This window comes from Pelophylax lessonae (assembly GCF_965119305.1).
Source record: "Pelophylax lessonae genome assembly, chromosome: 12".
Classification (NCBI taxonomy): domain Eukaryota; kingdom Metazoa; phylum Chordata; class Amphibia; order Anura; family Ranidae; genus Pelophylax; species Pelophylax lessonae.
Window position 1 is genome coordinate 210,139,869 of NC_138779.1, and position 13,625 is coordinate 210,153,493.

Consider the following 13,625-nt stretch of genomic DNA (forward strand, 5'->3'; position numbering starts at 1 on the left):
CCAGGCAGGTGGCAAGCAAGAGAGTAGACAGGTCTAGGCAAAGGTTCTGTCAGATGGTATGTAAGAGAATAGCTGGGTCTGAACAGGGGCCTATACCGGTTGCAAGCAAGAGAGTAGGCAAGCCCAGATGGGGGTCAAGGCAGATGACAGGTAAGAGAGTAGCTGGGCCCTAACAGAGGTCTAGACAGGCGGCAATAAGACAGTAGACAAGTGCAGACAGGGATCAAGGCAGGCAGCAGGCAAGAGATTAGTTGGGCCTTAACAGAGGTCTAGACAGGCATCAAGCAAGACAGTCTGCAGGGAACAAAGCAGACAGCAGACAAGAGAGTAGCTGGTGTGAACAGAGAGTCTAGGAAGGCAGCAATAGAGTAGGCAGGTCCAGACAGGGGTCAAGACAGGAGACAGGCAAGAGAGAAGTTTGATCTGAACAGAGGTTCAGGCAAGCAGTAAGCAAGAGAATAGACAGGTCCAGGCAGGGGTCAAGACAGATGGTATGTAAGAGAATAGCTGGGTCCAAACAAAGGTCTACACAAGCAGCAAGCCAGAGAGTAGGAGGCCCAGGCAGGGTCAAGGCAGATGGCTGGTAAAAGAGTAACTGGACCTGAACAAAGGTCCAGGCAGGTGGCAAGCAAGAGAGTAGACAGGTCTAGGCAAATGTTCTGTCAGATGGTATGTAAGAGAATAGCTAGGTCCGAACAGGGGCCTATGCCGGTTGCAAGCAAGAGGGTAAGCAGGCCCAGATGGGGGTCAAGGCAGATGGCAGGTAAGAGAGTAGCGCGGCCCAAACAGAGTTCTAGGCAGGCGGCTAGTAAGACAGTAGACAAGTGCAGGCAGGGGTCAAGGCAGGTGGCAGGCAAGAGGTTAGTTGGGCCTTAACAGAGGTCTAGACAGGCATCAAGCAAGACAGTCTGCAGGGAACAAAGCAGACAGCAGACAAGAGAGAAGCTGGTCTGGACAGAGGGTCTAGGAAGGCAGCAAGCGGATAGGCAGGTCCAGGCAGGGGTCAAGACAGGAGACAGGCAAGAGAGAAGTTTTATCTGAACAGAGGTTCAGGCAAGTGGTAAGCAAGAGAATAGACAGGTTCAGGCAGGGGTCAAGACAAATGGTATGTAAGAGAATAGCTGGGTCCAAACAAAGGTCTACGCAGGCAGCAAGCCAGAGTGTAGAAGGCCCAGGCAGGGTCAAGGCAGATGGCTGGTTAAAGAGTAACTGGGCCTGAACAGAGTTTCAGGCAGGTGGCAAGCAAGAGAGTATACAGGTCTAGGCAAGGGTTCTGTCAGATGGTATGTAAGAGAATAGCTTGGTCCAAACAAGGGTCTATGCAGGTAGGAAGCAAGAGAGTAGGCTGGCCCAGACAGGGGTCAAGGCAGGTGGCAGGTAAAAGAGTAGCTGGGCCAAACAGAGGTCTAGGCAGGCAGCAAGTAAGACAGTAGACAAGTGCTGGCAGGGGTCAAGGCAGGCTGCAGGCAAAAGATTAGTTGGGCCTGAACAGAGGTCTAGACAGGCACCAAGTGTAATGGCGTTGAGTGTTCAGACACCATCTTGTCCTCTCGACATCCATTTTGTTTAGTGACCCAGGCTCCTTGAGCGAAGTAGCCCCCACCTTTTTCTAATCAGTGGAACCAAAAGGCACTCGCTCACCCCCACCCCACCAGGTTCCTGCTAAGCTGACATTTTTCACACCTTTACCATACACAAGCTTTGATCAAGCAGACATTCAGTCTCCTCATGCTCATGTTAATTTGTAATCTGAACTCAGCATATGGCTACTAGGTCATTTCGGAAAATGACACAGTTGACCATGAAACTTCATATCTTTTTAACCAAACATAACATATTAACAAAAAGTAGATATTTGGGTGCCCCATAAAATACCAATCGAATTAAGTCTAAGCACGGACACCGTCATGCCGAGGAAAGGCAAGCTAGCGATCCAAGGGCGTACAGGTCAGAGGTTAGTCCGAAATACCCCATGTTTAGTGTCTAAAGATAGGACATTCAAAAACGTACCATAAAATATCGGTTACAATCATGTAACCGTTTCATAATTGAAGATATGAGTGCTTTTATTAATCTGTCAAACGGGGAGGTCCCTTAGCAGTTTATAAGACTCAGAGCCTATTGGCTAAGTACTTCTGGTGACACCCCCTGGGGGGTCAGAGAAAAGGACAGGGACTGATAGAGAGCTCAGTTCTCATCCTAAGATCGACGGCATAACACCGCCCCAAGGAGAACCAAACATACCTGTTCAACTCTGACACTTAAGGTAATACCAGGACTGTTTTAATGCAAGTATTTTCATTCTTTTATTCTCCTTTTTCTAAATTGCTGTATATTGTGTCTCCATTTCTTTGTAACCCATTTTTCTGTAAATATTTTTATTCGCACCAATTTTTAACCTTTCTATAATTAAGCCTTATTTTGAAAAGTGTTAAACTTTGTCTCTAAGCTCTTAAACGCAACTTGACCCAAGCGAATCTGCCTCCTGAAGTGCGCTATTGTGTGTTATAGACAGTTAATTTAAAGTCATAATTGATATTTGTACTGTTTAGGCTAACCTATCTGAAACATTCTTGTCAGGTGACAGTGTGTGTTACAGACGGTTATTCTAAAGTCATAATTGATATTTGTCAAACCATGAGCATCCCCTAGGCTCAGTCAGTATAACGTAGGGGTGGTGGCAGGAAAGGGTTAATCGTTTAATTAACCCGGTGACAATCGCTCTCAGTCTGCTGGCATCTAGATTGTGGTCCCGCAAGCTGGACAATCTGTGTGCTGGGTGCAGCTGAGGGTGGCATTGTTACGCAAGTGACGGCAGGGTGTGAGATTGCTTGGTCTTTGGTCACGAGGTGGATGAGAAGGCCAGGGGTCTGATACCCGTATTCGTCACACCAAGCAATACAGTAGGCAGGGAACAAAGCAGGTAGCAGGCAAGAGAGTAGCTGATCTGCACAGAGGGTCTAGGCAGGCAGCAAGCAAGTGAGTAGGCAGGTCCAGACAAGGGCCAAGGCACGCAGCAGTCAAGAGAGTATTTGGGTCAGAACAAAGGTCTAGACAGGCAGCAAGCAAGAGAATGGGCAGGTCCAGGCAGGGGTCAAGACAGGCAGCAGGCTAGAGAGCAGTTAAGTTTGAACAGAGGGTCTAGGCAGGCAGCAACCAAGTGAGTAGACAGATCCAGGCAGGGGTCAAGGCAGGCAGCAGGCAAGAGAATAGTTGGGTCCAAACAAAGGTCTAGACAGGTGGCAAGCAAGGGAATGGGCAGGTCCAAGTCAAGCTGCAGGCAAGAGAGTAGTTTGGTTCATACAGAGGTCTAGTCAGGTGGCAAACAAGAATGTATGCAGGTCCAGGCAGGTGTCTTGACAGGCACCAAACAAAAGACTAGCTAGGTCAAGGATATATTGATAGGAGGAGAGAGCAGAGCTGCTTCTCTTTTCATTGTCCAATTACAGGATGAGGGACCTGTAAGTGTTACTGAAGTGCAGCAGAGAAAAATCAGGTCACCTTCCCTGGCTGTACTGTGTGGCAGTGCTGTGTAAACACGTTAACACATTACTTTTCTTTTATTTCCAAGGTGGTATGGTGACTATGAATTTGTACATGAGACAATGTGGACCAAAAGAGCTTTGTACAAAGACTGGAAGTATAAGTCTCCCCGAAGGCAGATTTGTGACCAGCATCACCTGCTGTGACACCGACAACTGCACCCCTCCCAAGCCCATCCGTAAGTTCCACCCCTAGGGTATGGTAAAATAGCATATGAGATCCTGTTTACCATTCAAATTATAGCGCAAAAAAAAAAAAAAAACAACGCACAGAAAAATCAAATACTTTGAGGGCTGACCTGCTTACTCACTGTCTGTGCTGGCCCAGCTGGTTTGTCCCTCCTCTCACCTCTTACATAAGCAGCATTGTGTAGAAATTCTGAAGGCAATAAATCTACTGCATAATGGGATTAAGCTAAGGAGATATGAGGACAGCTCATAGCGTTAAAGTGGGTGTAAACCTCAGACATGAAATATGAACAAAGCATATCTCTCTATAGTGTGTACTTATCTCAATCCAGAGCACTGAGGCCGCATCCACACCTAAGCGTCATGTTTTTGAGGGGTTTTTTTTTTTGTTTTTTTTTTTGCAGGCGCTTATTTGCGTGTTTTCAAGCTTTTTTGTACAGTGCTTTTAAATCCTTTTTAAATTTTGCCATTTTTTTTTATTATTTAGCAATAGAGAAACATATCTTTTTTCATGATCTGTTATTATGTTTTTCAGCTTTTGTATTTGCTTTTATTTATTATTTATTATTTATTTATTGTGATTTATTAATTATTTTGTTCCCCCGCTGAGATAAATGGAGTGTGAGTGCCGGTTCACACTGCCGCGACCACTAAAGTCGCGTCGCTTCCAGTGCGACTTAGCGCGATCTTGGCGCGACTTAGCGCGACTTTGGCGTGACTTCAGCGCGAGGCGACTTTTTATTTGGCCAATCACAATATGATGTGTTCCTTTTCCTGTTTTTTTTTTTACATATTACAAAAAAGTATGGCAGACCAATGTACAGATAACGTTTATGGGGGAGGTGTAGGAGTGGCTGAACTGTGGAATGTCTAGCTTGATGCTAGAAAGTAGATAAGAATGCTAATTGAGGTCACTCACATTGAAGGAAAAACATCTTTTTTTGTCTGTCCAGAAACTTTAAAAAAAAAAAGAGCTTTTTTCATATAATTTTTAAGAAGCACATGCCTCCAAAGACGCCCAAAAAATGCCCAATAAATGCCTGCAAGAAAAAAAGCCAGCCGGAGAGAAGCCGCATTACTGAAATTATAAGAAAAATGCTATTTTTGGGGGGGGGGGGGTTCTGGACATGCTACAGAGCTGAAACTTGACAGGTACACTTTTTAGACCCCCCGGACACTAAATACAAAAAAAGACATGCCTGCCTAAAAAAATGCCAGATAAATGCCTGCAAGAAAAAAAGCCGGCCGGAGAGAAGCCGCATTATTGAAATTATAAGAAAAATGCTATTTTTGGGGGGGGTTCTGGACATGCTACAGAGTTGAAACTTGACAGGTACACTTTTTAGACCCCCCAGGCACTAAATACAAAAAAGGACATGCCTGCCTAAAAAAATGCCCGATAAATGCCTGCAAGAAAAAAAGACAGCTGGAAAGACACCACATTAGTTTTCTACTAAAAATTATAAAAAAAATGCTGTTTTTTAGGGGTTCTGGACATGCTACAGAGCTGAAACTTGACAGGTATACTTTTTAGACCCCCCAGACACTAAATACAAAAAAAGACATGCCTGCCTAAAAAAATGCCCGATAAATGCCTGCAAGAAAAAAAGACAGCTGGAAAGACACCGCATTAGTTTTCTACTAAAAATTATAAGAAAAATGCTGTTTTTTAGGGGTTCTGGACATGCTACAGAGCTGAAACTTGACAGGTACACTTTTTAGACCCCCCAGACACTAAATACAAAAAAAGACATGCCTGCCTAAAAAAATGCCCGATAAATGCCTGCAAGAAAAAAAGACAGCTGGAAAGACACCGCATTAGTTTTCTACTAAAAATTATAAGAAAAATGCTGTTTTTAGGGGTTCTGGACATGCTACAGAGCTGAAACTTGACAGGTACATTTTTTAGACCCCACCAGACACTAAATACAAAAAAAGACATGCCTGCCTAAAAAAATGCCCGATAAATGCCTGCAAGAAAAAAAGCCAGCTAAAGAGAAGCCGCATTACTGAAATTATAAGAAAAATGCTGTTTTTTAGGGGTTCTGGACATGCTACAGAGCTGAAACTTGACAGGTACATTTTTAGACCCCCCAGACACTAAATACAAAAAAATACATAATAAACAAGCAAAAAATTGGGGGAGCAAACCCTGAACATGTATTTCTAAAGCCGGTGCAGCTATGGACCAAGCAACATGTATATTAAAAAAGAATAGCGCAACAATGCAAAAGAAATGACTATTAAATATGGAGACAATCCATAAATAAAAATGGGGGTTTAGTCCCACCATATGGCCATATCGTGCTCAAGCCCACCACTGCGTCAAAGTACCCCATTATCAGTGGGTCCTACACTATCCATAGAAAAGGGGTGAATCCAGCCTCTCCAACCCTTGGAGACAACACTCCTTGCTGGGATGGATGTGCTAATGCACTACAAAGGACTCCTCCTGTATCTACTTGATGGTGGACTCTGATAGTGGTGGGCTTGAGCACGATATGGCCATATGGTGGGACTAAACCCCCATTTTTAATTATGGATTGTCTCCATATTTAATAGTCATTTCTTTTGCATGGTTGCGCTATTCTTTTTTAATATACATGTTGCTTGGTCCATAGCTGCACCGGCTTTAGATATACATGTTCAGGGTTTGCTCCCCCAATTTTTTGCTTGTTTATTATGTATTCGGGCTGACCAGACTTCTGAGGTAGAGCATCCCACCCCCCCCCACCCCCCACACACACCTGTACTCTATAGTAGATACAGGAGGAGTCCTTTGTAGTGCATTAGCACATCCATCCCAGCAAGGAGTGTTGTCTCCAAGGGTTAGAGAGGCTGGATTCACCCCTTTTCTATGGATAGTGTAGGACCCACTGATAATGGGGTACTTTGATGCAGTGGTGGGCTTGAGCACGATATGGCCATATGGTGGGACTAAACCCCCATTTTTATTTATGGATTGTCTTCATATTTAATAGTCATTTCTTTTGCATGGTTGTGCTATTCTTATTTAATATACAAAAAAATACATGCCTGACTAGAAAAATGCCCGATAAATGCCTGCAAGAAAAACGGCCAGGTTGACAGAAGACATATTCATGTTTTAATAAAAATGATGCTCTTTTCTTGTTCAATACCATTTTTTTGGAAAGTCGGATGACAAGTCGGATCACAAGTCGCTTCAATTAAGATAAGGAGGCGACTCCCATTGAAGTATATGGGACAGGTCGGATCACTGGTCGCCTCAAAGTAGTACCGGACCTGAAAGAGCCCTTAGAGTTAGGGGTTAAAGGTTACAGTTAGGCTTAGGGGGTCATTTATTTATTTATTTAATTTTCTATTTACTGATTTTTTTTATTTACTTATTTATTTGGTTAGGTTAGGGTTGGGGGTTACTGCATGTTTAGGGTTGGGGGTTAGGAGTTAATATTAAGGTTAGGGTTTAGGATTAGGGTTCGAGGTTAATATTAGGGTTAGGACTAGGATTAGGGTTAATATTACGAATTATTATTAGGGGTTGGGGTTAAGTTTACCTTTATTTATTTATGATTATTATTATTATTATTATTTATTTACAATATGTATTTTTTATTTATTTAATTAATTAATGTATTATTATTATTTCATTATTGAATTTGAGCAGAATTTTTTTTGTTCGGGCCCAGCTATTCTCTTACAATCTTATGTGTGGCTGTGTTCTTCTCCGTTAGTTCCGGAAGTCTCAACAGAAAAGAATGGCGTGAAATGCCCAACCTGCTATGTTCCAAATGCCAAGTCATGTCCCAAAGTAACATTCGCGGATTGTATTGGAAATGAGACGATATGTATAACCCAGATCACCAAACTTAAAGGTAGGTGCTGATACCTCCTTTTCATAATTTAATCATGTGCAATGTGCTTTTGAGTATGCATTAAACTTTGACTACTCCAGGAAGAGTTGACCTTCTAGCACAGCCCCCTCTCCTTATCTGGGAGTGTCTAATTAATTTCTGTGCTGGCCCAGCTCCTTTGCCCCCCCCCCCCTTCTGCTCCTTACGTAATCTTTTTATGTAGCTGTTGGGGGGACAATTCTTCAAAATGTCACTTGAGTGAAAACTGTGAGTCTGCTGGGGCTGCTGATATCATATCCAAGATGACGGCACCCAACAGTTACAGGACTTCAGAGTTGGGTTTAAAACAGTGGTGGCGTATCCATTGGGGGCGCGGGGGCGCCGCTTCCCCATCCATGCATCCGGCCCCCTAATCTACATGCAGGGCGCATGGATTCCAATGGGATTTTTTTTTTTGAAGCACGTGATTAGAGCCAGAGGCTCTAATAGGCTTCAGAAAAGGGTGGGCTCGGGGAGCAGAGCACTGCGCCCTAAGCCCACCCAGTTGTGTGACAATAGCGGATGAATATTCACTATTGTCACACGGATTCTCCTCCTTGCCAATTTAAAAAAAAAAAAAAAACATTTTTTGATCACTTTTATTCCTATTACAAGGAATGTAAACATCCCTTGTAATAGAAATAAGCATGACAGGTTCTCTTTAACCACTTTACGACCGCCTGCCACAGATTTACTGCGGCAGACAGCCACTCCTGGGCAAACCGATGTAGCTCTACGTCGGCCACGCGCAGGCAGCTAGGCGGCTGGTCGGCAAGGGGTTAAGGTAACCCCCTGTGACGAAGTCGGAAACGACAAAATGCGTCGGGCATGACACGGCAACTCTATTCGGACGCTAGAGCGTTGACTCTGCGTGCAAACTTAGGGATTGTGAGATCGCAGCACTGTGCCAACCGGCATGTTTTAACTTATATATGAAGGCTTGTTCACTTTTTAATTGACGTAAGTGCAATACTTTTTAATGGATTGGTTACCTTAAGGTGTTTCTACACAATTGGAGGCTCTGTCTTCAATTTTATCCCTACATGTGGAGATTGAAGTTAGTATCTGGATGGAGTTTGGCGTGCATTAGCGGTTCTTCAAATACAACACATAAGCGATATTTGCCAGACACATGGGGGGACGGCAACTGCATCTGGTGAGCTTGTTTCTTAACCACTTCTGGACCCCCCCCCCCGCAGTTTTACGTCGGTATTTTGACAGTACTTTGGTCCACTTTAACATAAGGGTGGTCCCAGCGGCGGATTCACCGTGGGATCACCCTTATGGGCGGCGGGAGAGGTGCCCCCCTTCCGCTGCTTCCCGGTCTTTTTCTCCGCTTACCAGACCCGGACCTGGTAGCAGGGAAAACAATACGGTCTGCTGTCCCCTCAGGCAGGAAATCGGTTGAGGGCAAGATGGCCCCCCACTCCACTCTATGGCCCTGGAGGACCGGAGCGACGTCATACGTCACATCCTAGCAACCAATTTAAAGAGCCCATTTTTTTTCAAGATGAAAAAAGGACGTAAATTTTATTTGGGTACAGCGTTGCACGACTGCGCAATTGTCCGTTAAAGTAACTCAGTGTCGCAAAATAGGGCCTGGTCATTAAGGGGGAATTTTTTCAAGAGGAAAAAAAATGACTTTTTTTCTTTCTTTTTTAGTGTAGACGTGAGATGTGAGGTCTTTTTGACCCCAGATCTCACATTAACCGATTTAAGACCGGAAGATTTTCCCCCCTTAATGACCAGGCCCTATTTTGCGATTCGGCACTGCTTCACTTTAACGGACAATTGCGCGGTCGTGCAACGCTGTACCTAAACAAAATTTACGTCTTTTTTTTCCCACAAAGAGAGCTTTCTTTTGGGAGTATTTGATCACCTGTGCGATTTTAATTTTTTGCGCTATAAACAAAAAAAGAGCGAATTTTGAAGAAAAAACAATATTTTTCATATTCTGCTATATGACATTCTCCAAAAAAATCAAATTAAAAATCAAAATTAAAAAAAAAAAATTTTTTTGATCACTTTTATTTCTATTACAAGGAATGTAAACATCCCTTGTAATAGAAATAAGCATGACAGGACCTCTTTAACCACTTTACGACCGCCCGCCACAGATTTACCTCCTGGGCAAACCAACGTAGCTCTACGTCAGTCACGCGCAGGCAGCTAGGGGGCGAGCGGGCGCCGGTGGGGAAGCTGGCGCGTGTGTCAGGCGGCTCCGATTGCCACCTGACACTGGCAATCTCTCCCCGCTGACAGAAAAGGACGGTCGGCTGATGTAAACACAGCCGTCCGTCCTTCTCCCTGCAATGATCACAGAGCCCCTGTGATCCTGCTACATAGGATCGCATGTCTCTGTCATCATTTCACAAGCCACGCCCCCCCCCAGTTAGAATCACTCCCCTAGGCTTACATTTAACTACCTTGAGCACCAATAGTATTAACCCCTTCCCTGCCAGTGTCATTATTACAGTAACAGTGCATATTGTTAGCACTGATTACTGTAGTAATGTCACTGGTATCCCCAAAAGTGTCAAAAATGTCAGTCAGGGGTCCAATCTGTCCCCAGTTCCGCAAAAAATCACAGATCGCCGCCATTACTAGTGAAAAAAAAAACAATAAAAATTACATAAATCTTTGCAGTAGTTAGTAGACGCGATAACTTTTGCGCAAACCAATCAAAATACGCTTATTGCAATTTTTTTTTACCAAAAATATGTAGCAGAAAACAAATTGGCCTAAAATGTTAAAAACATTTAGATTTTTTAATTTTTTTTTTTTTTTTTTGAGAATGTGAAAAATATTGTTATTTTTTTTTTTTTTTCAGAATTGTCACTCTTTTTTTGTTTATAGTGCAAAAAATAAAAATCGCACAGATGATCAAATACCACCAAAAGAAAGCTCTATTTGTGGGAAAAAAAGGACGTAAATTTTATGTGGGTACAGCGTCGCACGACTGCACTATTCCGTTAAAATAACGCAGAGCGGAATCGCAAAATAGGGCCTCCTGGTCATTAAGGGGGGAAATCCTTCCGGTCTTAAAGTGGTTAAGGTAGCGCAAGTGGCACACTTCACTTACACCTTTTTTCATCACGTTTGAAAGGATATTTTTTTTTTTGTACGAGATTCACATTTTTCATGGACACTAAGTTATTTTTATGGACATTTTATTTTTATCCTTTTTGGGTACTCCCCATGCTGTTAGTGCGCTACCGTGAATTATGTATGTTTTTGGATTGTAATGTATGTTTTCACTTTTTGTTTATTATAAAGTCAAGCTGAATCGATATGGTTATACCTCTAACTTTATCTTTTATTCCACAGGGCCTGTACGTTCCTCAACAATAACACGTGGGTGTGCCACCAAGCAGTTGTGTGACCCGGTCCACCAGGTGTGGCACATGAACAAGTCGGTTGTGGATTTAGAAAATATCTGTGGGAATAGCGGCAATCGCCTTCACAAAAATATTCTCGCGCTGATCTTTTCTATTTCCGTCTTTTTGAAACTCCTGTGTTAAATGCAAATCCAGCAAGCATTTAAACTCCGTATATAAAGGCGGCAAACAGGAAGGCTTAAGATGTATATATTGTGACATGCTATAAAATTTGGTGGCAAATTGTATTTAGTTAGAATGGATATCCATTTTCACATAAGAATAGTCAGGTGGCTGGGAAGTACATTGGCACTAGATAACTTTGCTAAATGCATCGCATCTTCTTGCAACTCTTCAAACGTCAGGTTACTTAATCCTTTCCGTCCTTTTAAAAAAATTGTAAACTCGGGGTGCGGGGGGGGGGGGTAGGAAAGATCTCCAATCACATGACCACTGTGGTCCCACCAGCTACTGATTATTGGTTAGGACCAGGGCTTTTTTTTCTCAGATAATAGGGGCAGGAACTCCTCCATTCCAAGTCATCCCTTGTCTCCACCCCTACCCACCTCCAAGCACCGTTCCTTGTCTCCACCCATACCCACCTCCAAGCACCGTTCCTTGTCTCCACCCATACCCACCTCCAAGCACCGTTCCTTGTCTCCTCCCATACCCACCTCCAAGCACCGTTCCTTGTCTCCTCCCATACCCACCTCCAAGCACCGTTCCTTGTCTCCACCCATACCCACCTCCAAGCACCGTTCCTTGTCTCCACCCATACCCACCTCCAAGCACCGTTCCTTGTCTCCACCCATACCCACCTCCAAGCACCGTTCCTTGTCTCCACCCATACCCACCTCCAAGCACCGTTCCTTGTCTCCACCCATACCCACCTCCAAGCACCATTCCTTGTCTCCACCCATATCCACCTCCAAGCACCGTTCCTTGTCTCCACCCATACCCACCTCCAAGCACCCTTCCTTGTCTCCACCCATACCCACCTCCAAGCACCGTTCCTTGTCTCCACCCATACCCACCTCCAAGCACCGTTCCTTGTCTCCACCCATACCCACCTCCAAGCACCGTTCCTTGTCTCCACCCATACATACCTCCAAGCACCGTTCCTTGTCTCCACCAATACCCACCTCCGAAAAAGGAAAAAAAAAACAAGCGCTCTGAACAATAGACTCTCAGGGGTGGGTATGACAGTGGTATAAATGAAAGTGGGGTACTGGTCAGGGTTAAAAAACCTTACATGGCCGTAAGTGGATAAAAAGGGACACTTTTAGTCCATAGTACGGATATAGGAGTCCAAAGAAGAGTCCCAATGTAGATAGAAGACGTTGCAACAATCAAAGTACTAGCTCCGAACACAGAGAAGTCAGTCCCGTGAATACTAGTAAAGACAAAAAACCCAGAGCGCCTCTAAGTGCAGTTCGCCCTGCTACCCACCTCCAAGCACCATTTCTTGGTTCCACTCCCTACCCACCTCCCAGAACCACCCTTTTTTAGAGAATAAAGAAGCATGTAACATTTGTGATACAACGTAATTTGAAAGCAGGGGAGGACTGGGCCAGGGGGCAATTGCCCTCTGGGCCGTTCTAATGCCCCATAAAAAGGCTGCACTGCTTCTTCCACAGACAGGCCTAAAGGATTCCTGGTGAAGAAAAGTGAAAAGTCCCTGCCGCTGACCTACTCAGTGCCGGTTGAAGACAAGGACAGAGCGCAGGCCTCCCCCCCCCCCCCTCCCCCAGCATGGATGGTGTAAACTGTGTCTGAGCAGAGGCCGGTTCCATGCCCCACTGGAGCCCCAACAGAGCTGTCCCAGCTCCCCCCAATAGCCCCCTGCTGGCCAGGTCGAGAACCCAGTTTTGGCCTGTGAGTAGAGAGAACCTGGAGCAGAGCTTCGGCCTGGAATGAAGGCCAGGAGGAGACTGGGAAGAGGGAGAGTGGGAGGGGGGCTGAGTCGCTGCACCATGGGCCTCTGGTTTGTACTTGCCCCCTGTGCTGAAAGTTGCCAGTCAACCCTTGTTTGTAAGGAACTTAATAATGATAACAAGAAATGCAGTAAAAAAGATCCCTTGCAGCCAGAAACAATAGATTACCCCAGTAACAAAATACCCCGCCCTACCCAGCAACAATACTGTAGACCTCCTGCATCAACAACAGGTCTCCCCACAGCCAGCATTAATAGACCTTCTAGCAGCCAGAACCAATAGACCCCTCTCCAGTAGATTCCTCCGAGCAACAACTGACCCCCCCAGCAACATAATACCCACCCCCAGCAACAATAGATCTCCCACCAGCAACAACAGAGCCCCCCCATGCAAAAATAGATCCCTTCCAACTACAATAGATCCCCAGCAGCAAGCATCAACAGACCGTGCAGCATGTCCCAGCACCCCTTGCCATTACATACATTCAGTGCTGCAACTGCGTTTCCCCGCGTTCCCCCTGAAAAAAATGTTGGGACCAAGAGCTGACTTTCACTGCTCAGTCTCTGTGCTGGGAGTGCGCAGTGAGCTCACTTTCAGCTTAGAAACATTGTCCACCCAGTGGCTCATATGGCAGCTAATAGGCAAAAAAGCCCACCCATTTGCTGCCACACATATGTGTTAGGCGATTATAAAGGGGTAGGGCTGGAATCA

The 13,625-nt window shown here is 44.7% G+C and overlaps 1 protein-coding gene across 2 annotated transcripts in view; it reads left to right on the top strand.

Annotated features, from left to right (window-relative positions):
- LOC309568426 (phospholipase A2 inhibitor and Ly6/PLAUR domain-containing protein-like) overlaps positions 1-11,206 on the top strand; it is a gene marked incomplete at its 5' end in the record, with an annotated part of 58,301 nt that extends 47,095 nt beyond the window's left edge. For both annotated transcript variants that reach the window (XM_082274094.1, XM_082274093.1), the window contains 3 exons: positions 3,572-3,721; positions 7,445-7,585; positions 10,931-11,206. In XM_082274094.1, the coding sequence (XP_082130220.1) occupies positions 3,572-3,721; positions 7,445-7,585; positions 10,931-11,124 (485 nt within the window). In that variant the 3' untranslated portion in view covers positions 11,125-11,206. The remainder of the gene's footprint in view (positions 1-3,571; positions 3,722-7,444; positions 7,586-10,930) is intronic.
- Positions 11,207-13,625: the final 2,419 nt, after the last annotated feature.